This window comes from Haliaeetus leucocephalus, unplaced genomic scaffold (assembly GCF_000737465.1).
Source record: "Haliaeetus leucocephalus isolate CR32 unplaced genomic scaffold, Haliaeetus_leucocephalus-4.0 Scaffold240, whole genome shotgun sequence".
Lineage (NCBI taxonomy): Eukaryota > Metazoa > Chordata > Aves > Accipitriformes > Accipitridae > Haliaeetus > Haliaeetus leucocephalus.
Window position 1 is genome coordinate 1,995,691 of NW_010972676.1, and position 23,638 is coordinate 2,019,328.

Sequence of the window (23,638 nt, forward strand, 5' to 3'; positions counted from 1 at the left end):
CCGGGGCTCTAGCCCGCAGGTGCAGAGCGCCCGGGCCCTCCCGGCGGCTGCGGGACCGGCCCGCTGCAGCGCCGGCGTTAAAGCCCGGCCTGGCCGGTACCCGCGGTGCGGGGCTGGCGGGTGGCCGTGGGAGGCGGTTGTTCCCCGCGTGCTTTGCCGTGCTGGGACAGATGGTTCCCCCGGGCTGGGACCCGCGTCCTGCCGGGCGCTGTCATTTTGTGCCGGTACAGCCGCCTCCAGTCCCGCGGGCGTCCGTCCCCTCAGCGCTGGCCTTCCCTTCCCTGGACGCGCCCGCGCTGGCGAGCTGGGCTCCGGTCGGGTGTGCTGAAGTACCGGCGGGAGAAGGGCTAGCCGCTAAGGACGCCATCGGCCTCGCATGCCCTGGCCTTTTTTTTTTTTTTTTTTTTTTTTTTTTTTTTTTTTTTTTTTGCTGGGGTTGTTTTGTGCGTTTCGCGTTGCCTTGCTCTGTAGGATCCACCGCAACGCATGGGCTTTCAGACCTACATGTTTACGTGTCAGTCCAATTTTCACGTCGTTACGTATGCAGAAATTCCTATTCCTGTAGGTAAAAAGAATCTCAGTGGGTTGTGGTTTCGGCCTGGCTGTTACTGCGCGGTTTGATTGCTGCAATTTGTTTGTTTGTTAGCTTCAGATTCACAGGCAGATGGCTGAACCCCCCGGAAGTCCTTGAAACACATAGTCGGGATGTTTGCAATGACTGGGGCTTTTGTTGGGCTTTTTTAAACAAAATCGGAGTATGTGTAAAGATGATAGTGAAACTGAGGTGGAAGAACATTGACTTTTTCACAGTCTGTTCCCCACAGGTTAATGAGAGCATGCAGTGCCCTTTTAGGTGACCTTTTCACTTACAAGAAGGTTACCTAAAGACTTCTGCACAGTTTAAAGGTGTTCCTTTCTGCTGCTTGGTTTTGTTTTGTTTTACTTAGTAATTGTGAGTCTCATGTCCAAATCAGTTCCTGTTTTTGCTGGGTGATTTTTGAGGGCACTTGGGGCTTTTTTTTGTGTGTCATTAGCTTGATTACTATTGAGTTTTGGCATTCAGAGTATTGGTTTTTATCAAAATAGCATCTTGCATTAGAGTAAAACACTTATATGGTGCAACTAACTCCTTACTGTGTCAGTCAGCTTGTTCACTTTGAATTCTTGTTCACTAGTTATTCGGTATTCTTAAAGACCTCCTTCATTTTAAAGGCACTGAAATCCTCAATTTCTATTGTAAAACAAGATTTTTTTTTTTTTTTTTAAAAAGAAAGTCCTTTAAAACAACTTTTTGGTCTTTTTTTTATGTCACAAAGAAACAGGAAGGCAAAAAAAATGCCGTGTTTGGTTTTTTTTGGAGGAGGGAAAGGTTATGCTTTTTTTACCTCTCTCTTCCTTTAAAAGAAAAAAAAAACAAACCCTAGAGCACGTGTTGTGGTTTAGCCAGTGTGTTGCAGTAGATAAAACTGGGAGTTTGTTTTCTCCAAGTCCTGCGGTAACCAGATGTCTGACATGAAGCACATCTGCAGATTATGTTATCTAAGGTCACACAAATAAAATAACCAGGGCCAAACCTGAGTTACAGTTCCTATGCTTCCAAATGAAAATACGTTTACTTTATTGAGTTTGGTCGTGTTACCTCGGGGGTGCTGTTACTAATACCGTACCAGGTAATAGTAGACATGACTGGTGCTGCCAGGCTTGGCCGCGCAGGCAGTGTCTGCGGAGCATGGTGGGCTGCTGCATGGCTGTGCTGGGACCCTGCTGCTGGCTCCTGCCCTTCCCCAGGGTAGCTGCCCGTTTTCCAGCACCTCCTTTTCTCTCTTTACAGACGGTCACTGGTCTGGCCACGCCACGCAAGTGCTGGTGCTGACGTGACACCGACGGCAGTGGGCGCAGGGTGGAAGCCACCTCCACTGGCAGCAGCAGCAGAAGCCCAGCTCAGCTTCAGGTACTCTTGAAACTGCACCCTGAGGGTGAGCTTTGAAGGTAGAGCTCAGGCACACCTGATGACTGGGTGCTACCGAAGGGCCTCACCCCGACCCTGGCCGCGTGTTTCCTCTGGTGCTTTCAGTCAGTTCTGCTAACAGACCAAAGGAGCTCTGTGATGCAGAAGTGACAGAAAAACAGCTCTACGAGAAAGTTGCCAGAGCTGTGGATGAAGGGAGGAGGGGTAAAATACATGAGGATGTTGCAGTGGAGGAAGGAGGAGTTTAGTGCAACATAGAAGTAATTTGCATAGGAGGATTTACTGATAGAAGGTGTCAGGGCAAACATTTTATAGACCTCATTTACTGGTCTCTGAATTGGGCTCTTAGATTATTTCTGAGGAGCATCTTGTGTAGGCAAGCCTACAGACAATATAGATTAAGGAAACAGGAACCAGATCTTCGAGTGAATCCAGCTTAATTTAGAGATGTGCATGTGCAGGTAACATCCATGTCAGAGCTGTGTCTGCATTTGTAAAGCATTTTTAAAACCTGTTGATAGAAAGTATGATTTGTTTGTCCTTTCCAGTTTTTTGAATGGGTAGACTCTGATTTGCTTAAGGTCCATCCTTGTTGAGCCGTGCTCAGGCAAGCAATCCAATGCATTTTGTATATTTTTTTTTTTTTATATAATAATCTCCAATAGCTGCCTTTGGGGTAAATTTCTTTTGTTTTTCTTTTGCTTCGTTTGAACTTACTGAAGAGATCTCAGTGTTAAAATCTTTTAAATGATTGGTGTTTATAGTGCAGAGTCTGTAGGCATGTGTAAGTGCCTTTATATACACTTAAGATGCAGACAAGTATATCCTCTTGTGCGTGTTTTCCTCCTTTGCGCACTAAGAAGCTCAGCTTCAGGCATGGATTCCCCTCTGCCTTTCCAGCTTTGGGGCTGAAACATGGGGCAGGCAGCTGGAGGTGGTGACATTTTAAAACTGCCAAAGCAAAATTTGTGAGAAGGACATATGTGTGTCTGATAGAGCTGAACATGTGATAGTGTTACTGATAGTCTTACAAAATTACTTTGCTTAAGCAAACCTACAGAAGTCATTAACTCAACAGAAATTGAAGCATAGTATATTCAAAAGCAGTAATTTCTGCAATGGAGTGTAATTCTTTTTCCTTTCTATTCTTTTATTTCTGAATTTGCAATATTTGTCCCCTTGATTAGTTTCTGCTCCATGGATTTTTATTTTTTTTTAGTCTCCCATTTCTTTAAACCATCAGGACATTAAAGAAAAAAAAAATTTGCTGACCACTAATTTCATGTTGTTCCAAGCATAAAGAAGATACTGCTTCCTTCAGTGGGCAGTCTTAACCCAGAGCCCTTCTTTCCATTTATTAGTGATTGCATAATGTAGTGTCTTCTTAAGTCTTAACTTCTCACGTAATGAGAAAGATTTAATCTTGAAACTTTTTTTACTTAGTTGCTGTGTTTTGCCCTTTCATGCAGTATGCCAGTGTCTTGTCTCTGATCTCAGGCTAACTTTGCTTTGGGAAAGCTCCATTAGCTTTAGTGAAATTCTTCTGATTTAAATCTGTGACACTGGAATCAAGCTTTTAGGGTTTATATTTATATTTTCATTGTTACATTTCCCTTTTCTACTGCTGATGCTTCATTTCTGCCCACTTTCTCATGCTGAGTAGTGTGGAATTAATTGCAGATAAAGTTAAATGTAAGGGTTGGAGTGTTAGTAACAGAGCTGGTGAGGTGGTGGTGGTGGTTGTTGTTGGTTTTTGTTTTTATCTGGCCTGCATCACTATGGGGTAAAATGGTTGTGAAATACATTGGATAGATTGTCAGCTACAGATTAGACTGTCCAATTATGCCTCTCTGAAACAATGTTATTAGATAGGCTTGTTGCAACAGTGTTTTTCAGGCATCAGAGCGACAACTGATTCCATTTTAATTCAAATGAAAATTAAATATTTTGTAGGGTAAATGAGCCATACCAAGAATCTACCTTGTAAATATGTGTAAAAAATTTTATATGGAAAAAGATGGTTTTAAAACCTTTTTTCTCAATGAGTAAATGTAGAGCACGTATTCTTTTCATGCTCTTTGTTAAGATGGTGCCTTTTAAAGGTGCTGTGTAAAATGCCTGTTTGAAAAAAAGCGTGTTCATTGTGTTCTATATTAAGCGATGAGGTAGCCAGACTTGGATTGGGTAATTGTAGCTCTAAAGATGCTAGCGTGTCAGGAAATGAAATTGCTGTGAGGAGTTGATGTTTACTGACTGTGTAAGTGGGGAATGAAGGAAACTGAATATAACCTCTTGGCAGCATGAAAAAAATGTCCATAAACTTTAAAATAATTCAGTGCATGTTCTTAGACATGCAAATAAATACTACATGCATTTGGAATGATACCTATGTCAGACCCAAGAGGGCGTTTTGCCCAGCCTGTTGTTGCCTCAGTATATTTTGGTGGACATTCATCCAATGAATTTTAAAGCTCAGGAGTGGCAAAAAGCCCTATTACTGCTAGATTGGTTGATCACATTACCTCTAATACACACTGTCTGCAAAATCAGCTGCATTTTCTTCACCTACAAACTTTAATATTGGCATATGCTAACATTTGAGTACTTGATTTTTGCAACTTCAGTGCTCTGATAATCTGAAGTGTGTGTTGGCATGCTGGGTGGAACTTCATACATTATGTATTTGAAACTGGAAAGTGCGTGAGCAAAAAGTTTTGCTAAGAATTATTTGCTAGTAGTACTTTGGAAAACAGAAAATCTCCCTATCCTCAGTAAGTTGCCCTTGGTTCTTACTTTCAGTAGTTTTACACAAATAAATGTAATTCTTTCTTCATTCTGATTTGTGCGCTAGCAGTTTATGTTCATTTTTAATTGAATCTTAGATTGTATGTAATTTTTAGATGCTAGGAATGAACAGGTGAAAACTTACAGTCAAGGTTATTCATTGAGATAACCTAATGTTGTTAAACACAAGTATTTTAAGACTTCATTATGGTAGACTTTTTATAATGACAATGCAGTGATTTCTCAACTGAATTTTTATCTTGAAAATTTCAGTGTTTTTTTTTCCCTTTTTGACTAGTGCTGTTATAGTAGTACTTGGAGGCTCCAGCTGAATTGAGGATTACACTGAAAAATGAGAAAAGCCAAAGCTCTGGATCTTTATCCAGGAAATCTTTGGTTTCTGTCAGTTGGGTGATTTACTGGAGCTGAGATCTCAGGTTTTTTTAATCTTGAACGCTAATGCAATGCCAGTGGTGCTGGGACATCCAGAACTTGCCATCCATAACACCTGTTCTATGGGTATATTTTGTATTTAACGTGTAGCAGATAATACTGCATTGCCCCGTGCAAGGTGCGTGGTAATTTGCTCTGTGTCACCTCTAGTAAAGGTAAAAAATTGTACTAATTCTCAGAGTGACCAAGCAAGTATCTTGTCTAATTCTTGTGATGGAATTAAGAATATACCAGACTGAATACTGAAGTGTTTTAATTTTTCAGACTGTAGCACTGCAAAGGAGAAACTCTGCAAATTTTTCTCAATGACTCTATAGCCAACTGATGTAACAATGGTACTAATACTGGGACGTAGACTGAATAGAGAGGATAGTGGGATACGAGATTCCCCTGCAACCAAGCGGAAAGTTTTTGAAATGGACCCAAAATCGTTGTCAGGCCCTGAGTTTTTCGACTTCTCCTCGGGATCATCCCATGCTGAAAGCATTCTCCAGATCTTCAATGAATTTCGAGACAGCCGGTTGTTCACAGATGTTATTATCTGTGTGGAGGGAAGGGAGTTTCCCTGCCATCGAGCAGTTCTCTCAGCCTGCAGCAGCTACTTCAGAGCTATGTTTTGCAACGATCATAGAGAAAGTAGAGAGATGTTAGTGGAGATCAATGGCATTTTTGCCGAAGCTATGGATTGCTTTTTACAGTATGTATACACTGGCAAGGTGAAAATCACTACAGAGAACGTGCAGTATCTCTTTGAAACATCAAGTCTCTTTCAGATCAGTGTTTTGCGTGACGCCTGTGCCAAGTTCCTGGAAGAACAGCTGGATCCTTGCAATTGCCTGGGAATCCAGCGCTTTGCAGATACGCACTCGCTCAAGACACTGTTCACCAAGTGCAGGAATTTTGCGCTGCAGACGTTTGAGGATGTGTCCCAGCATGAAGAATTTCTTGAACTGGGGAAGGATGAACTTATTGATTACATTTGCAGTGATGAACTGGTGATCAGTAAGGAAGAAATGGTGTTTGAAGCTGTCATGCGCTGGGTGTACCGGGCGGTTGACTTGCGAAGACCAGTGTTGCATGAACTTCTGACGCATGTCAGGCTCCCGTTGTTACACCCAAACTACTTTGTTCAGACTGTGGAAGTGGACCAGCTGATTCAGAATTCCCCAGAATGCTATCAGCTGCTGCATGAAGCCAGGCGATACCATATCCTTGGAAATGAGATGATGTCTCCCAGAACTAGGCCACGCAGGTGAGGAAAGTTGGTTTGTTTGGTTGGGTTTTTTTCTTCTTATTTCTGTAGGAGAAGGACATAGTTCGATGTACAGATGCTTGATATACATGTGCCCAGAAAAAATTACCTTGCAGAATATTTTATTTTGCATTCTGGAGCCACTATAGTTACACTTCTGTACTTCCCCCCAACACGTGAAGCTCACACATGTCTTGAAAATGTATGTGAGTCTTTTTGCACAGATCACTTTATTGCTGTTCAGGTAAGTGAAGTTACATTACCTTGCAAGTAAAATATTTTCCAAAGGTTAATGTTTGCTAGGTGAGATCTTAAGTTATTTCATACAATAGCAGTGTCTTGAAAATAACTTACTGTGCTATAGCAGGTAAACCGTTCCCTTTCCCAACCTTCTTTCTTTTTATAACAAAGTCATGTAAGTGTACAGCACACTATAAAGGATGTGGATATATATTCAGAGCATTCACTTGCTACATCACAAATACTTTACAGATGGAGTAGTGCAAGGATTTGTAATAGACAATAGACAGCAGAACAACAGGTTCTTAGCTGTAAAGAAACTAAATACTGCATTTTTAAAGAATTATGAAACAGTTCCTGAAGTATTTCATGCTTATTCTGTGACATTTTAATAATTCAGAATTGCTGCTACTTAATAATGCGTTACACAAATAGGTGACTGAAGTTGCAAGAAGAAATGAGGAAGAGTCCATTAGTGGCATTTATGAGCAATGGTGGTTATGATTTTTTTCCTGAAAAATATTTTCCCAGCCTTACCTCCACATGATAGTTGACATGATAGTTTATTGTTAACTCCAGCTGATTTAAGCTGGAGTTATAAAATCATGTATTGTATTAAAGTGATGCAAGGATCTGGTCTGGACAAACAGATTGTGTTAGGAGTTACTCATCTTTGTTTACTCTTAGTCAAATGTGGTTGCTGTACAGTGACTGTGCAGGGAACCTTTATTTTTTTGGCATGTGTTAAAGGCTTGCTTATGGGGGCAGGGGGAAATACTTGGCAAGCATTTGCCCCATTAGTGGCTTTCCAGTCTTCAATCCTGGAGATAGATCCTGCCGAGAGAGAAGAAATTCTTAGACTCCTTGCAGCCCTGCTGCCAGGTTTTTGAAGCTGTATGTGCCATGAAGGGTCTCTGGAAGCTTTTGGTTTATGGCAGTTTGGAAACTGGTGCAATGATAGTTTCAGAGGCTTTTTATACCCTGAGTCTGGGCCTGAGGGAGAGAGACCACGGGAATTCAGACCAAAGACTTCCTTATTTCATGAGCGGTTGGAGGGAGGCTGTATCTTGTGGTATTTGGTGTGGTGTGTGTTGTGTGCTGATTACCCAATTTGATGAAGAAAGCAAATACACTCAGACCTAACAGTTTTGTCGAAGTGCATGGTGTGTATGTACTTGAGAATCTGAACAACTTCAGTGTAGTGTTCCAGTTTGTAAATGAAGTACCTTGCCTAATACAGGTGATTTCTGAAGCTGGTGGGGCGGTGTTTTGGGATTTTGTGGATTTTGTTGGTTTTACTGCTGAGCTTACTGAACTGCACTGTGAATTCGAGTAGGCAGGAACAAGAGAAGTCATTTACAAAGAGAAAAACTGGCAGGCCTCCCAGCAGGAATTTTTTCCCCTTTTCTATATTACATTCATGGAATAGTTCTTTGCCATTTGTTTCTGTTGCCTGTCTGTTTCTGTTGCCTATAGCAAAAAGATCATGTTCTAAAACAGTTACCAGGTCCCCCTTCCCCCATGTTTTCATGACACCTTTTCTGGGGGGAATGGGGAAGAGAGGATGCTGGGGAGCTCTTTTCCTTCTCTCTTGCCTTCCTTGTTTTTTATATAAACTGTTTCTAAAAGGAGACAGGCTGCAGGATCAGAAATTCCCACACCAGTGTTTTTACTGAAGCTTCTGGAAATTAATTGTGATTCCTTGTATGGGTATGTATGCACCTATGGGTGAAGTGGGTTCTACCCTTTTTTTTTTTCTTTTTTTTTAAAGAACAGTGTGGATTGCAATTCACAGTTGACTTTTTTTTTTCTTTTTGAAGCCCGTGAAGAGTTACCTGAAGTAAATAAAAGTTTAAAATGTGGTGTAATGGTTGTTGACAAATGCAGTCTTTTTGAAAGAGCTTTTCAGTTATGTACTTCCAACACCATAGTGACATCTTGAGGTTGTCTGTCATGCTCCTTTTAAGTCTCTCTTGTCCCCTGCTAGTTGTGTTGTGCAGCAAATCTCCAAGCTGAGATCAAGCAGTGAGCAATAATACGTTTCCATATACAAAACAGGCTCTTCCTACTGTATGCTTTAAACTGTCTTCAGATTTCCATGTACCCGTGAATTCTTCAGTCACACAGTTTCTGTTAAGCTGTCTGATAAAAATACATGAGTGTTCTCTTTAATTAGTCAGAAGTTATTACATTCATACATTTTAACACATCCTTTTTGGTTGCCTTTAGGAAGCTTTAATGTAGTTCCTTATTTTTGCCCCAAGGAGATGAATTTTTATTTCACTTTACATTTCTGTCTGTAACAGAAACCCGTTTAGTACCAAAAGTGAATTAAGGGGGGGGGGGAAGTGGTGACTTACCAGAATTCCTGTAATTTGTCTCCCAAATTTAAAATGGTTTTGAATGTAATCCCTTTGAACTACTGAAAGTTCTTCTGTCCATCTGACACTGTGCTGTTAGGCGTTCTGACCTTGTCTAAAAGTCTGTATGTAACTCGGGACCTGTTGGAAACCTGCTCTTGGGAATGCAGGGGATTGTATGTCACTGTTGGTTGTCTTCCACTCCCCCTTTCCATTTTGTGTACCTCTTCCTGATGGGGGGGGTGTCTTCTGAAATCTCTGTAGTGCCTGTTTTAGCTCACCTCTGTTATTTTGCTCACACCATTTCTGCTGAGGGCTGCAAGGAAGACTTTCTGTACCACTGATTGAGATCACAGCTTTTTCTAATCTCCATTCAAATGTAACCTTAGTTCTTTTCTGGAATTAGCCTTTGCCTATACGTTCTTTTTGTGTACTCCCACTTTTTATTTTTTTTAACTGATGTGCCCTCTGTCATTTGCAAAAAAATCTTTTGGAACTAACTTAAAACCTTATACAGTGCAAGACTCCTTCAAGAAAATGTAACAGAGAAAATGTTTCTTAACTGAAGAAAGGATATGGGTATATATAGGTACTAAAATGTTGGGAAAATTTGGGGGGTTTTGTGGATTTTAAATACTGTACTAAATTAATCTTTTTGTTAAAGAGAAAAACTCTGTCATAGCAATTCATAAAGAGCCCTCTCCAATCAAGATTTTTGGTTCATTTAGTTTTAAAATAAAGATTGATAATCCGGTACAGTAAGTGTTTCAGTAACTAAGTGGAGGTCTTGATTCTAATCTAGAAAGTAATCAACAGACAAACCTCTTCCATACATACAGTTACCTGATACTCAAATGTATCAGAGTAAATGCTTGCCTCTAAGGCAAATTATGAGATGAGTACCTTGCTTTTAAGGAAATTGTCTTCCTGGGTAATGCTTTGCTGGCAAAGGAACTTCCCTCTCTTATCCTTTGAGAGATTCTTTGCAGAGTTGTTCCTCAAAAAAGCAAAAACCAATAACAGTAAATACACAGAAACCAGGAATGAGCATGACTTCAAAGCTGAGCAGCTGAAGAGAGTGTTTCTTCTGACTAGTTCAGGTGCGTAAGTATGCTTCCTCGGATATGTATCTTCATTATATAACCCTATAGTATCTTATCATTTAGCATTGCCTTTGCCTGTTTAAAATATTCTGAGTAGAAATATATATGGTATATTTAAATTATGGTATGTGGTGACAGGGATATAGAAGGGCTAACTGGTTTTATTCCTGATGTTTCAAAATGGGGAAAATGTCATCAGGATTTATAAGTTAATATGTGCATAACTTCATGTTAAGAAGTTTGGGGACAGATCATGTAACTTTTATCTCAAATGCAGTCATAAGTAAATTTTTTTGTTGTTGTTGTTTCTTGGAGAGAGGACTGCAGTACTCAGCAGTGGTATGCATGAGATGTCCATTCATATTGGGATCAAACTTAAAGCACAACACAACAAAAAGGCTAACCAAAAATAAAATCAATCTTGCATTCAGTTTTACTTAACTAATAGACAGCAGTTCTTGAAATAACTATATCAGTGCAGAATCCTTTAATCTAAAAATGCCTGGAAAATAAAGAATTTTGATAAATGCTCACAAGAAATTATAAATTTGAGAGGAGGAATAAAAGTTGGTCATAGTGTGATTTGCATTTCGAAGATGGTTGGTTGATTCTCTAGGTTCAAATGTGGATTAACATACAAGTTTCGTTATTGCTGTGAATACGTATAATGCAGAAGCATCAGGTTGGTAGAAGGAGAATGTGTGTGGAATAGAATTTAAAGGCGTATTTGCGTACATTGCAGACTGTCTAATGCCTAGTTTTTTCACACTGAGTTTTAGTTTTTCTTTTAGGCTTGAATTTTTATTTCAGCATTCCTTAATGTTTCCTTCTATTGCTATGCCTGTTTTTTACTTTTTTAACTATGCGTTGGTTCTACGGTCTCTTTCTTTACCCTTACTTTGGTGACTATATGCCTTCAGCTTTTATTTTTTCAGGAAATAACCTAAAACATTTTATACTTTTTTAATATTTAAGCAATGTAAAGTACTATGAATTTTGTAAAATTTGGGGCAGGGGACATGGGGACTGGTTTCATTGTGAAACATTGCTCATCTCATTGTCTCAGGCCTCACTTGAACTCTGTTTCTGATATCTCTATATACACAGTCAAAGGAAAAATATTATTGGAGTAAGGGCTTTCTGTATTTTTTAATTATTTGATTTTTACATAGAATGTTGTGCAGTGCAACTCCACCACTTACACAGAACACCTGTTGGTGTGGCAACCTGCTGTGTAATGAGACAGCTGGAAACAGTGAAAACCTCTATTTGCTAAGTGACTCCTTTTGCTTTTTTCTCTGCTATAGAAGTTAGTGCTAAATAGTAAATTTTCCAATTTTCATGCAGTTTTGAAGACAATGTAGTTTGGCCTCCATGTACTAATATCTTCTACGTCTTAGTTTTCTGTGTTCACTTTTTTAGATCAACTGGTTATTCTGAGGTGATAGTTGTTGTTGGAGGCTGTGAACGAGTTGGAGGGTTTAATTTGCCATATACTGAGTGCTACGATCCTGTAACAGGAGAGTGGAAGTCACTGGCTAAACTTCCAGAGTTTACCAAGTCTGAGTATGCAGTGTGTGCTCTACGGAATGATATTCTTGTTTCAGGTGAATAATCCTAAAAAATTTAACTTTCTTTTTTTTTTTTTTTTTTTTTTTTTTTTTTTTTTTTTTTTTTTAAAGTATTGTGGCAGATCTTATTACTGTGAACTTACAGAAGCTCAACTGAAAGTCACTTTCTGATGTAAATGGTGAACACCAGCCCCAAACCAATCTTATTGTAGACAAAAGTGTTTTCTGGGATTTTTGTTTGGTGTTAATTGGCAGTTTTTACAGCTGAGTCCAGGATATCAATTATATTTAAGGAGATTAGCTTATGCTTGTTAAGTATGCTGCTTTAAAATATAGTAGTGGCCTGTTTGCAGCAACAGTTGGAAAAATTACAAGCAAAAAATTAGAAGCAAAAAATCCCAAGCAGTCTTCTCCCAGGAGTGTTTTCTCTGCTACAAAATGTGCTATGTGCTGGTTAAAAACACCAGTTGCCTAGGAGCACCACAGCGCTAGTATGTTGCTGGCAACTTGCTTGTATCATATGGCTGCCTAAACTCCCAAAGAAAAAGTTAATGCTGCTTCTCTTCATGGGAATGTAAAATGGAGAATTTCTTTTAGTGCCTGAGTTTGGGATCCATTTATACCAGCCTTTTACAGTGAAATGAGCAATAGCTATAGGTTCTTACCTCTCATTCAGTCTTTTAGCAAGGGTAAACTATAGGGGACACAGAGTCCCATGTGTTAGTTTAACCAAGGAAGTTGTCGTCTCAGATGTGTAGCACCTGTATCATTTGAACAGTGTAAAACAAAGGAGATGCATGCATGAACCAAATAGAAGAACAGCTAGTGTTAGGAATGTGCCGTGAGGCCCATAAACGGTTAAGATTGAGTGTCTCATCCAGGTAGTGACACTAAAGGAAATCTGAAGACCATGGGCAAAAGCTGTTAAAATGCATTCCAATCTCAAGAAATAATCTAGTGTTATCTCAGCATATTACTGGGAAAGGCACACGTAAGTAAAATAACTCACTGTATGTTTTCATGTTTGAAATCCACTGAAACTGACTTTTTCAGTCTAGCATAGAAATATAGATAGAACTTTATTTCACCTAAAAAGGATGTCAAGTTTTCTTTGCCCACTGTAGAGGGGCATGTTAACTATTAACATTTCTCATTTAACAATTAATTTATTCAACTTGGCATATTCGTGTTTTTAAAGGTGGAAGAATCAATAGCCGAGATGTTTGGATTTATAACTCTCAACTTAACATTTGGATCAGAGTTGCATCCTTAAATAAAGGCAGATGGCGTCATAAAATGGCTGTTCTTCTTGGTAAAGTAAGAGAAGTATATTTATAATTTTTTTTTATAGTGGGGATGTTTGCTGTATATAAGAAAACAGTTGAGAAAACATAATGTACATATTTAGTATAACTTCGTATTTCCCATCAAATAATTTTAAATATATATATTTTCAAATAAAAGAATTATTTTAAACAATTAGGTTCTTTATTAGTTAGAAACTATCTGTGGACATGAAAATCATGTTACATCTCAGGTTGTTTTTTTTTTTTGTGGTGTTCTTGTCATTGAAGCATCTTATCCCCCAGACGCATTTTTTTGGGAAGCAAAGAAGCATCTGGATTTGCCTGTGCTTCAAAAGTGCTGTCAAAAAGTTTAACAGTTTCTGCAGTTATTAACAGAAACTGGTACTGCTCTGATTGTCAGCTCTGTGCTTTTTTATTTAATGTTTATGTTGAAATTAACCAAATATATGCTGCGGGGAAGTGGGAGATTTTGCTGTATTTTGAAGGCATATATGCCTTAACATCAAACTGCCCATGGGATTCCATTAATGAAAGTTAGGGAAGAGGTGCACGTGGTGTCCCTTGGACTTCTTAGACATGAGACTTGCAGCTGGAGCAAACAGAGGGAAGAAGGTAGACATGAATAATAATGAGCTCTGCTTCTCAAATTTGAGAGAAGCAACAGGAAAGCAAAGAAAAGTTTACAAACTGAGAAGAAGAAATATTTTTGTAAGCAATTAGGAAAAAGGCAAAACACAGAAAAGCAGAAGTAAATTCAGAGGGACTTTTGCTGCTGCTGTTGATGAATGTAATCTGTAAAAAGAAAAATGCAGAGAAGTGCCTTTTTTAACAAATGCCATTCAGATAGGAAGTTTCTATCTCATTATTAATAATACCATGCTTTGGACGTGTGTTCACATTGTCATACCACATGTGACTGAATGGAACTCTCCAGGGAGTCTTTACCTATTATTTTTAGATCATATTATTCTCTTCCTGTGTATAAATTAAAAATTTGAGGAAAGTATCCCTTCACAAACCTAACAAATTAGGATTCTTGAAGCTTTAAATCAATTTAATGTCATATTAAAATGTAGTAACTACTCTAAAAATGAAACGATGTTTTCACCACTTTGTATAGGTATATGTTGTTGGAGGATATGATGGGCAAAACCGCCTCAGCAGTGTAGAGTGTTATGATTCATTTTCTAATCGATGGACAGAGGTGGCTCCCCTTAAAGAAGCTGTGAGCTCTCCAGCAGTTACCAGCTGTGTTGGCAAATTGTTTGTGATTGGGGGTGGTCCTGATGACAACACATGTTCTGACAAGGTCAGTTGATTGTATTTGATGGCATCTTCTCTCCATGGTAAACACTATTACTGGTTTAAAAATAGATCATCCAGAGATCTGTTTTAACTCTTTTGCTGAATGGAGTGTGGAAGTATTATAATACAAAAAATAAAGCAGAAAACATTAACTCAATAATATACTGTTACTGTGGTCTTTCTCATGGATACTGTCATTGGCTTCACAAATTCTGTGAATTCTTAAACCTGAGTGTTAGGAAAATAATGTTGAATATGGTGCATATATAGATGTTATTGATACATGGACCTATATTTATATTGACTTCATTTTCTTGGTGAGATATTGTCCACCAGGTATTGCTTCTTTTGCTCCCCTTCTATAACCTGTGTGGGTGTTCCAGGTTATTATTTCAGTTAGGCTTTTAATCTGAAATGCATGTATTTGTTTTCAGGTTCAGTCTTATGATCCCGATACTAATTCTTGGTTGCTCCGTGCAACTATCCCTATTGCAAAAAGATGTATTACGGCTGTGTCTTTAAACAATCTGATCTACGTTGCTGGTGGGCTTACCAAAGCCATATACTGCTATGATCCGGCTGAGGACTACTGGATGCATGTACAGAATACATTCAGCAGACAGGTAATTAACACTAAAAGGCCTGTAGACATCTGAAAGGTATTTTTTTACATAACTCTCTTGGCATGAAATGAGTATACACTTGTTTAACCCTGTTAAAATTGTATCTCTGATTCCATTCTTGCTTTACTTCATCTATATAATTCAAAACCTCACAGAAGAGGAATTTTCTAAACCAGTAGCTTTTCAGCTGGGTGTCACTGTTAGCCAGTCCAGACTTTCCATTTGAGAGCAGTTACTGTTGGCTTAATGGATGATGTTTTAATTGTATAGAAATTGATCTCTGTCAAGTTCTGCTGCATGTTTTAATTTAGACTGAAGATAATAATTTCCTTATAATTGATTAAAGCCTTTCAATGTAACAGAAAAATATTGAAGGCTTTTTTTACAGTGTGAAAAAAACCCACTGTATAGCACAGAAAGTGTCTGACGTAAGTAGCAAGAGCTGTATCATTTCCACATGTGGAACGTTGAGCAGAATTTAAAAATGTGTCCCCTTGGTAGTAAAGTGTGTGTGTATCAGCTAATTTTCCCTATGTTTTTAAAACATCAATCACATACTCTACAGTATCTACCTTAACAGGAATTCGGGTTTTTTTCCTGGCCTTCCCTCTATTCCTCTGTTTTGATCTGTGTTCTCTGTTTAACTGAACATTTTTTCCATGCCTGCTTTTAAGGAAGAAATAAAATCCTATTTCTCTTTGTTTCAAGTAGGACACAGCGCTGACTTTTTCTTATGTACTCTTTTCTTAGTCATGGCTTTTTTTCCCTTGCCCTGTTTACATCCCTCTTCATTATCTGTTACTCCTCTAACATGCTTCTCCTTGTTCTCATTTTTTGCATTAATAATACCTACTGTGGTCTCTGTTCTGAAGAATCTTTGTTCTCTCCTCCTTTCCTTATCTCAGATGTTTAAACGGCAAGTACAGTGTTCTGCTGTATTCCCATTGTATACCTTGTCTGAGCTATGTGCGGTGAAGGCTTAGACCTGAAATAGTCTTTTCTGTAGGATTGTGCTGCTGCTTTCCCCAATTATTGTGCTTTCTGCATTGGCCCTTTCAGGGAGGGAATAGTATAGGTCAGTCTGTTTATAAATGGTAGTCACAATGCTGCAGTAGACAGGCAGGAATTGAGGTCTTGTTTTTTAAATAATCATGTATTCCTTTGTCTGTTTTGAAACAGGAGAATTGTGGCATGTCTGTGTGTAATGGAAAAATCTATATCCTTGGTGGAAGACGAGAAAACGGTGAAGCCACAGACACTATTCTTTGTTATGACCCCGCAACAGGCATTATCACAGGAGTAGCAGCCATGCCCAGGCCAGTATCATATCATGGCTGTGTGACGATTCATAGATATAATGAAAAAGGCTTTAAACTGTAATTTTTTTCTTGAAAAAAGAAGATGGCGTGAATTAATCCAGTGGTCTGCTGCAAGACAGGCTTTTCTAAAGATTCCTGAAGTGGGAAAATGCCCTTTCCCTACCTAAGTGTCGCATGAAAATTGCATCCTGTGCCTTTAGAAAAAGGGTTAATTTAACTTACAAAACAAGTCTACAAAGATATCCAGTAACCAGAGTTCAGTTATATCTGCTGTGGGCTCTGATATGAGAGCAGTAATAGTATGTTGTACTAGTGTTCAGAAAGTTTGGCCTATGTGTGATTAGTAATTAAAATCTTGGAAGCTTTTTGGGGAAAGTGCCTTCACCAGTATTTGTGCCTGTGTCCTAAGAAGTGGTATCTGCAAGGTGTTTCAGGTTCTGCTAATTGGAAAAATACACAGGCAGGTAAATTCCAAAGAATCATCTAGGATAATTACCTCCAATTAAAAAAATCTCATGTTACAATTCATATGCACAGCATTCTTACAAGCAGATTACTTGGCTTAACCAAGTAGATTTAATGTCAGATCATGCATGGTTTGGAATTAAAAAAAAACAACCCACAAAACCAAACAAAACAAGCTACATAGGACAAATATTAGAATCTTTGAGGAATGCTTTTTTCTGAAGGAGAAACTGGTTGTTTAGTGAGCCAGCACAACACACTGCAGTAACAACTGTGTACCTTAACGCTACGTACCTTATTCATAGTGTTGCTAAATGTTCATCAGAAGTACAAGGCTACATGACATGGAAAACTAGTGACCGCTGGGGTGTAGGCATGCATCTGTGAAGCAAATTTTGAATCCCCGTTTTTAACTTTTTGAATAGTATGGCTGAAGTCTGAATGTTACTGGGTTCGCTCTTTGCTCCCTGCGAAGTCTCTCTAAACTATTCAGGGAATAAAGGATGATGAACTCTGGATTCTTCCACTTTTCTGAATCACATTATAAATTACCTGATGATAGAGGTAGGGACTTGGGTGCACCCTACAGCTTATAAATTCATCTTTCGCATATCTCATCTGCAGAGATGGCAGAGTACCCACCAAGTATTTCTTGGCCTTTCTTCAGACAATCACTTTAGCACAGTTAAACTACTGTATAAGCTGCTTGGCCACAGATAAAGAAGTTCTGGAAAGGTCCCTCCTATCACCAGAAAAATATGTGTGCAACCGTCTGTGTAGCCATATGAGTTAACTCCCACATAATATGTTTTGGATAATTCTGAAGCCTAGGAAGCACCTGTATTTTGACCTTTTTTTTTTTTTTTTGTAAAGGTATTTTTTTAAGTTCTCCCTAGATTTCTGTACTAGGTCTCTTTATTTCCAGTACACAGTTGTATAGTTGAGGCACAAGTTCATAAAAACTGAAATAGCACTTGAGAGTTGGAAAATGAATAGGGTTGTCTGTGTACCAATTTCCTGTTAATCACCAAAAACCTCAGGAACTGCCTTTCAAAGGAATTCTGAGGACAGCAGCCAGTAGGAAAGTTGGTCAGCGCCAGGGCAATTAAAAACCCATAAGGCCCCTGCAGAGACAGCCCTGGCCTCGGTGTTCTGGTCTCCGTGCTTGCTCAGGAGGGTGAAAACAAGCACCATCTCTGGAACGTCGTTTGTTCCACTGGACTTTCTTCATCTGTTTTCCCAGAGTATTTCTTCATGAGATGGAAATTCTGACCCTCAGTGAAGTTATGGCCAAACTGGGAGTCATCGTTTTCAGTAACATATGGTCATGACTTTTAAAGAGCACTGGGAGCACTTTGTGATGCATTAACTTGTAACCTCAGGAAAGGACACAAATTTCAGTTTCTGGCTGAATACCAAACACTGCTTTGTATATGTTAAGAATACTGATAAAATACAAATCTTTGCATATCAGCGATGTAATTAGGAAGTCAGTCCCTGAGCATGTACATTCACATTGCCCTAAAAAGAAAGTCCCTTGGTAATGTAAGACAAATGAGTCAGATAAATTTAATCCTTTTCTAAGTTTCTTGTGTTTCTGCTCACCAAGTGTTACTTTGAAAAGGTACTGCCAGTACCTGTGAATAAGGTCCCTTGATAGCAATGGTAATTGCCCAGTAACTGATACATACTAACACTGTATATAACTTGTGCCATCATTGTAAATGAAAATGTAAAAAAATGATAGGAGCACTTCATTAGAGATGCAGTTTGAAAAATATTCTCCTTTCCTTTGATTTCCTTCTTATTTGTGTTAAGACTTGTAATGTTGATTGTCATGCTAAACTGTTTTTAAACGTTCTTTATTCTGTAGGTGTAGAACAATGTCATTTATGTATAGGTATCTTTTAATCTGTGTTTATAATACTGCACTACTCTGTAAATAACAAGATACTGCTTTCTATGGTTTTGAAGATTCATTTTATAGTTTGGTTGTCTTTTCTTAACAATTTATGTAGTTACCTATTATTCTGTAAATGACAGCTTTTAATGAACCAGTAAATGCAGAAATGTAGATGTAGAAGAAAATTTCTGCTTACAATTCTTGAGAACCTGTATTCAATGCTGAACAGTTATATGTGTGGAGCATTGCTAAAATGGCAGTTATTCATGCAATGATTTCCTTAAAACAAGCAGTGATTTTTTTTTTTTTTTGCTTGTTGACTCTGTAAATAATTTGCACTTACGGCCTGCTCTGTTAGAACAAATATTTTTATATGTACTAGAAAAGAACAATTCTACTTTGGTTTAATGAAACATACCATTTTTCTAGAAGGATGCATTAATTTGGAAGTTGCATTCCTGAGCCACCTGTTCTCCAATGCATTTCACTTAGGTATAGATGAATTCAAAGATTTAAACTCTCATTATTACGCATGTCTAGCTGCTTGCAGTTTATGGGCCTGAGCAGCAATTTGGATTTTTTGTCTCAGCTAAGAGAGAAAATTAGTAATGTAATCTAGTATAATCAAAAGATTTCCATCATAAATGGTAATAGGGTTGGTAGCTCTAAAGTAGACACCCCTGCACAAAAATGTAACTTCAGTCTAACCATATATGGGAAGGGGGCTCAAGTATCTCCAAAGTCATACCTAAAAAATAAATTCTAAGAGTTGTTTAATATTTCACTCCACTAAACAGATAATTACCTTTTAAGTATTTCACTTTTAAAAAAGAGAGTAAATGTTTTCCTTCTCCATATTGATGTCTATTTCCTGAGTTGAATCCTTCTGTTCTTAGCAATATGATGTTAATTGAAAAGAAAGTTGATGCTTCCTTGCAGCCTGGCTTCAAGAAAGTTCTGAATAGATAACTTCAGTATTGCATTATAGTGCAGCCTGTAGCCTTCCACTCTTGGATACACCATGCATTCCTTCATTTTACAGCCATCAAACATGTAACATTGTCTGGTAATCATTTAGTTTTACCTGTAGGCTCCCTTTCTGGTAATGCTTAAGTAGGCATAATTTGTGGAATCTCTTCCATTTGTACCATCAGATTATTCATTTTATACTATGTGCCTAGTAAGTGTTTTGAGGATTAGGCACTGTGCTTTCACCTCTAGCACCAAGGGTCCAGAGTTGTACTGTTATTTTTTTATTTTAATTGGCACCAATGTGGTTCTCATCAAAGATTGCTTTTGTTTCTACGCTCTGAAGCACAGATATATTTAATGCAGATTATGTTGATATGGACCCTTATCATAATTTACTCAAGCTTTTTAAATGGTATTTTTAACACTGCACATTTTTGAGAGAGGTTGGTGATGTAGGAAGAGGAGATGCTCACCCTGACAGAGGTTCAGAGGAAGCTTTGGTCACTTGTGCTTGTTGGTCACTTGTGTTTGAGAGCAAGGACACTGCTGAGTGCTCCAGCTTCTTCCTCAAAATAGTTGAGTTTACCACATTATCTTAGATAATTACTCAATTTATCCTGCTTTTGTTTTATTTGAGCTGCAAGGACAAGATAAGCAGCAGTCCCACTCCCTGTGACTTTAGGTTTCCCTCCTGCCCAAGGCATGGTGGTGTGCTGGAGCTGTTGCTCTCAGCAGGTGGGCAGAGCCACAAATAGTCCAGCTCCAAAGAGACAAGAGAGAAACTCATTGGGGTTGGGTGAGAAATGGCAGAAGGAAACGCAGTGCGTTTGTGGTTTGTGTGTTTGGCTGGGCTTGCTGCAACCAAGACATTCTGGATGCTCCTAAGTTTGCAATTCCAGATGCTGAAACTCAGGTGGTAAAAATATATCATGTTTGTCAACTCGCTGAACTCAGTTGGAGCAATGAAGATGCATATGTGGTCATGGTCTTCTAGTGGCAATGTTCAGGAAAGCCAAAGGTTCATTTTTCCTAATTGCCCAAGTAGGCAAGTGTATGTGTGGGGGTTTTTTTTCCTACCGCTGAAGGTGGCAAAAGCCAATTCAAGAGCATTAACAAATTCACAAGACTTGATCAGTGAGGCAAAATGAATGTTTTAATCTGAATGTAGTCTCGTACACACAAGAAAGTACAAATGAAATGGTTTGTTGTGCCTGATTAAAAAAAATCTGAGCAACGTATACTCAGAAAAGGAGTCTACAAGGTAAGATGAAATTTTTTTAAGCAGAAATTTGCTATCTGGTTGGGGGCCAAGCAGAGATTTTTTTTAAATATGTCTAGCACACCAGTTTCTTCAGTGTTGAATTATTTCAGGTGGCATTAATAAAAATGAATCTCACTGTCAGTTTATCATGATTGTGTCAGTGCTATGAGCATTGCCATGAAACAGTAAGCAGCCTCCTACCAACCCCAAACCAGATGTGAATCACATGTTCTCTGCATGTTGGCCTTGCATCAGCCGTCTTCCATAACTAATATGACACATAAGTTCTTGTTACTCAAAGTATATAGCCCTGATAACTTTGCTAAGAACTCTATTTATAGGAATGTTTCTTTTTTTTCTACTGTAGTGCTGCAGTCTGTGCTCATATGTTTATGTGTGCACATCTCTGTGTGTGAATAATTTTGTGATCATTTTCTGATAGTGCTGTTATAAGTAATGCACATAAAAGCCCCTGTGTACAGCACATTGATAATGTGATTATGGCTTACTTTGTATTATTAGTTCCAAAGAAAATGTGTGTTAATTTTGAAAATACTTGTGCCTTGAATTCACCTATATTTTTATCTATTGTGGAAAAGAGCTTGGATTACTTCTCCCAGTTAATCTTTATTAGGATTGGTCTTCCTGTCCAGACAGTTGATGTCCTTTGAGAAATAAATCTTGCCATTCATTAACTAGAATAGTTAAATCTCTTGTTTAGAATATGCCTAGAATGCTTCCATTATTACAGTGCTATGGCAGATTTAATGTAGGGAAATCAGTATTTGTTTTTTCCTGTTTTTTGTTTCCAGCACTCGTCAGTGACAAAGGATTTGAGTTTAGTCTTTGACTTCCTGTCCTTAACATGTACAGTTTCTTGTTTTAGTTGATAGCCTCTACGATATTTCTGAATGCTCCGATTTGTCAGTCATGAACCTCTTGTTCAATATACGTAATATGAAGCAATAATATGGTGCAGCATGGCAATAAGCAAATCAAGAGACTTGAACGTAATGAACTATTACTAATTTCATCTATGTAAATGCTGGACCTATGAGTCATTCTCTCTTGGTGCACCTGTAGCAATTTGGAGTCAGATTAACAGGAGCTAGTTGGCCACGGAAAGAGAGTTTACCTCCTGAATTGTTATTCGTATGGTATTTTATCTTCACCTGAAATCATGTTTTGATTTTCCTTATTTGCTGAGGAAAACAGTAGTTCATGTTATTCCTTGCCAGTTCCTTTATTTACTGAAACATAAAAGGCGTAGTTCCGCAAAGAGCTGATCTTGTCTTCAAGAACAACCTGGTGCAGTACAAATGACATCTGAACAAAAAAAGTGCAGACCACTTACTATGTGCCAGAGTCAATGTACCATTATCTTGCATATAACATTAAGGTCTTCAGGTTGTGCCAACAGTAGAAAAGTGATTTTGTAATGTAGCATAATTGCAATAACACCTGTTATATTTAAATATATTTCTTGCATAGTTCTTTGAAAGTTTTTTAAAGTTCAGTGTACCTAATAAACATTTGCCTTTTGAATAGGTCACTGTGTTTTATTTAGGTTATGAGAAGTTACAGGGTGGGGCTTGGTGGTGCAAAGAGGAAACTCTTTTCTGTTTTTTCTGGGTAATTTAACTTGTTGGATTCCGCAGTCTTCATATCTATCCATCAATACATCCTTCTGTCTCCCATATTGATGTGAATAAAGGCAAGCTCAAGGCTGTGCAGAAGAATAAACTTAAAAAGAGAATGAAAACTGGAAAAATGATAAAGCAAGGGGGTGGGATGTGAAATACTGGGTGACATTGCGATGGGAAGAGAATGTGAATGGATGTGGAAGACAAAACCAGCATGGGAAATCAGGAAAAGGTAACAATGCTAGGAAGGTGACTGGCAACAAAACGGGTTGGAAAGAATCTTATAGAAAGTTTATCCTCCTAAAATCAGCTACTTGGCTGTGTCAAGGTCCCACTTACAGATGGCAGAGTAAGGGTTCAGACTGTGACAGAGTTGTACTGCTGCAGTTGAACTGATAGGAAGAAAGTGTTTGGTTTAATACCCCATTTTTTACAGATTACATCCATCTTTCATGTATTTTCTAGTAGAATGTTAGCTGTATTCCAGGCTTTCTCTTCCCTGTAACTTCCATTCTGGATCTTTGGAACTTGCCCTTTCTGTACTAGGCTTGCCTTCTTCCCAAAAACATTTCTTTTAGATATTGTGGCAGTCAAATACAGCTTCCATAGCTTTGCCCTGTAGCCCACTGAGATGGAATGTGTCACAAATGTATTCCCTGTGTGGTGTATTCGGATGTGGGGTGTTCTGGATATTCCAAAATAAAGCCCAAGGCACTGGGGCCCTGTTACTCCATATACTCTGGATCTCTGACAGAGAGAAATAAGTATAAGAAAAGGGAAGCTCTTTGTAGAAATGGTGCCAGACATTCTGCATTTTAATATAACTTAAATGGACATGATGATACTGCTGCATCTTTCATGATTTTTTTCTGCAGCTTTGAGATGCAGAAAACTGAAGTAGCTGCATTAGTTTCGACAGTTCCAAACCTACCCCCACAGAGATGAGAGAGTCTGTATGTTGTACTATTGAGATACGTAGTGGTTTTCAGTTACCTTCTAACATGAAATAAAACTTGGCAAGCCAACAGTGTCTGCTGCGGTTCTGCAGTGTGGCCAGGCTCGTTTACAGCGACAAAGTGGCTGGTGCTGTGGGGGCAAAAATAAGGGA

The 23,638-nt window shown here is 38.5% G+C and overlaps 1 protein-coding gene across 3 annotated transcripts; it reads left to right on the forward strand.

Annotated features, from left to right (window-relative positions):
• The first annotated feature begins 425 nt into the window (after positions 1–425).
• Positions 426–22,434, forward strand: KLHL24 (kelch-like family member 24). Of its 3 annotated transcripts, none has more exons than XM_010568226.1 (8): positions 426–561; positions 1,832–1,951; positions 5,471–6,458; positions 11,584–11,768; positions 12,931–13,049; positions 14,160–14,348; positions 14,779–14,967; positions 16,147–22,434. In XM_010568226.1, the coding sequence occupies exons 3-8, from the start codon at positions 5,539–5,541 to the stop codon at positions 16,345–16,347; spliced, it is 1,803 nt and encodes a 600-aa protein (XP_010566528.1). In that variant the 5' UTR covers positions 426–561; positions 1,832–1,951; positions 5,471–5,538; the 3' UTR covers positions 16,348–22,434. The 3 variants fall into 3 exon arrangements, with proteins under 3 accessions (XP_010566528.1, XP_010566529.1, XP_010566530.1); XM_010568227.1 differs by having other exon boundaries at positions 426–534; XM_010568228.1 differs by lacking the exon at positions 426–561 and adding an exon at positions 1,449–1,670.
• Positions 22,435–23,638: the final 1,204 nt, after the last annotated feature.

Bases quoted from the DNA above. Each gene is read 5' to 3' on its own strand.
- KLHL24 (XM_010568226.1), top strand. From the start codon at position 5,539: ATGGTACTAATACTGGGACGTAGACTGAATAGAGAGGATAGTGGGATA. The intron at 11,769-12,930 runs GTGAATAATCCT...GTGTTTTTAAAG, and splicing joins GAATGATATTCTTGTTTCAG to GTGGAAGAATCAATAGCCGA. The intron at 14,349-14,778 runs GTCAGTTGATTG...ATTTGTTTTCAG, and splicing joins ACAACACATGTTCTGACAAG to GTTCAGTCTTATGATCCCGA.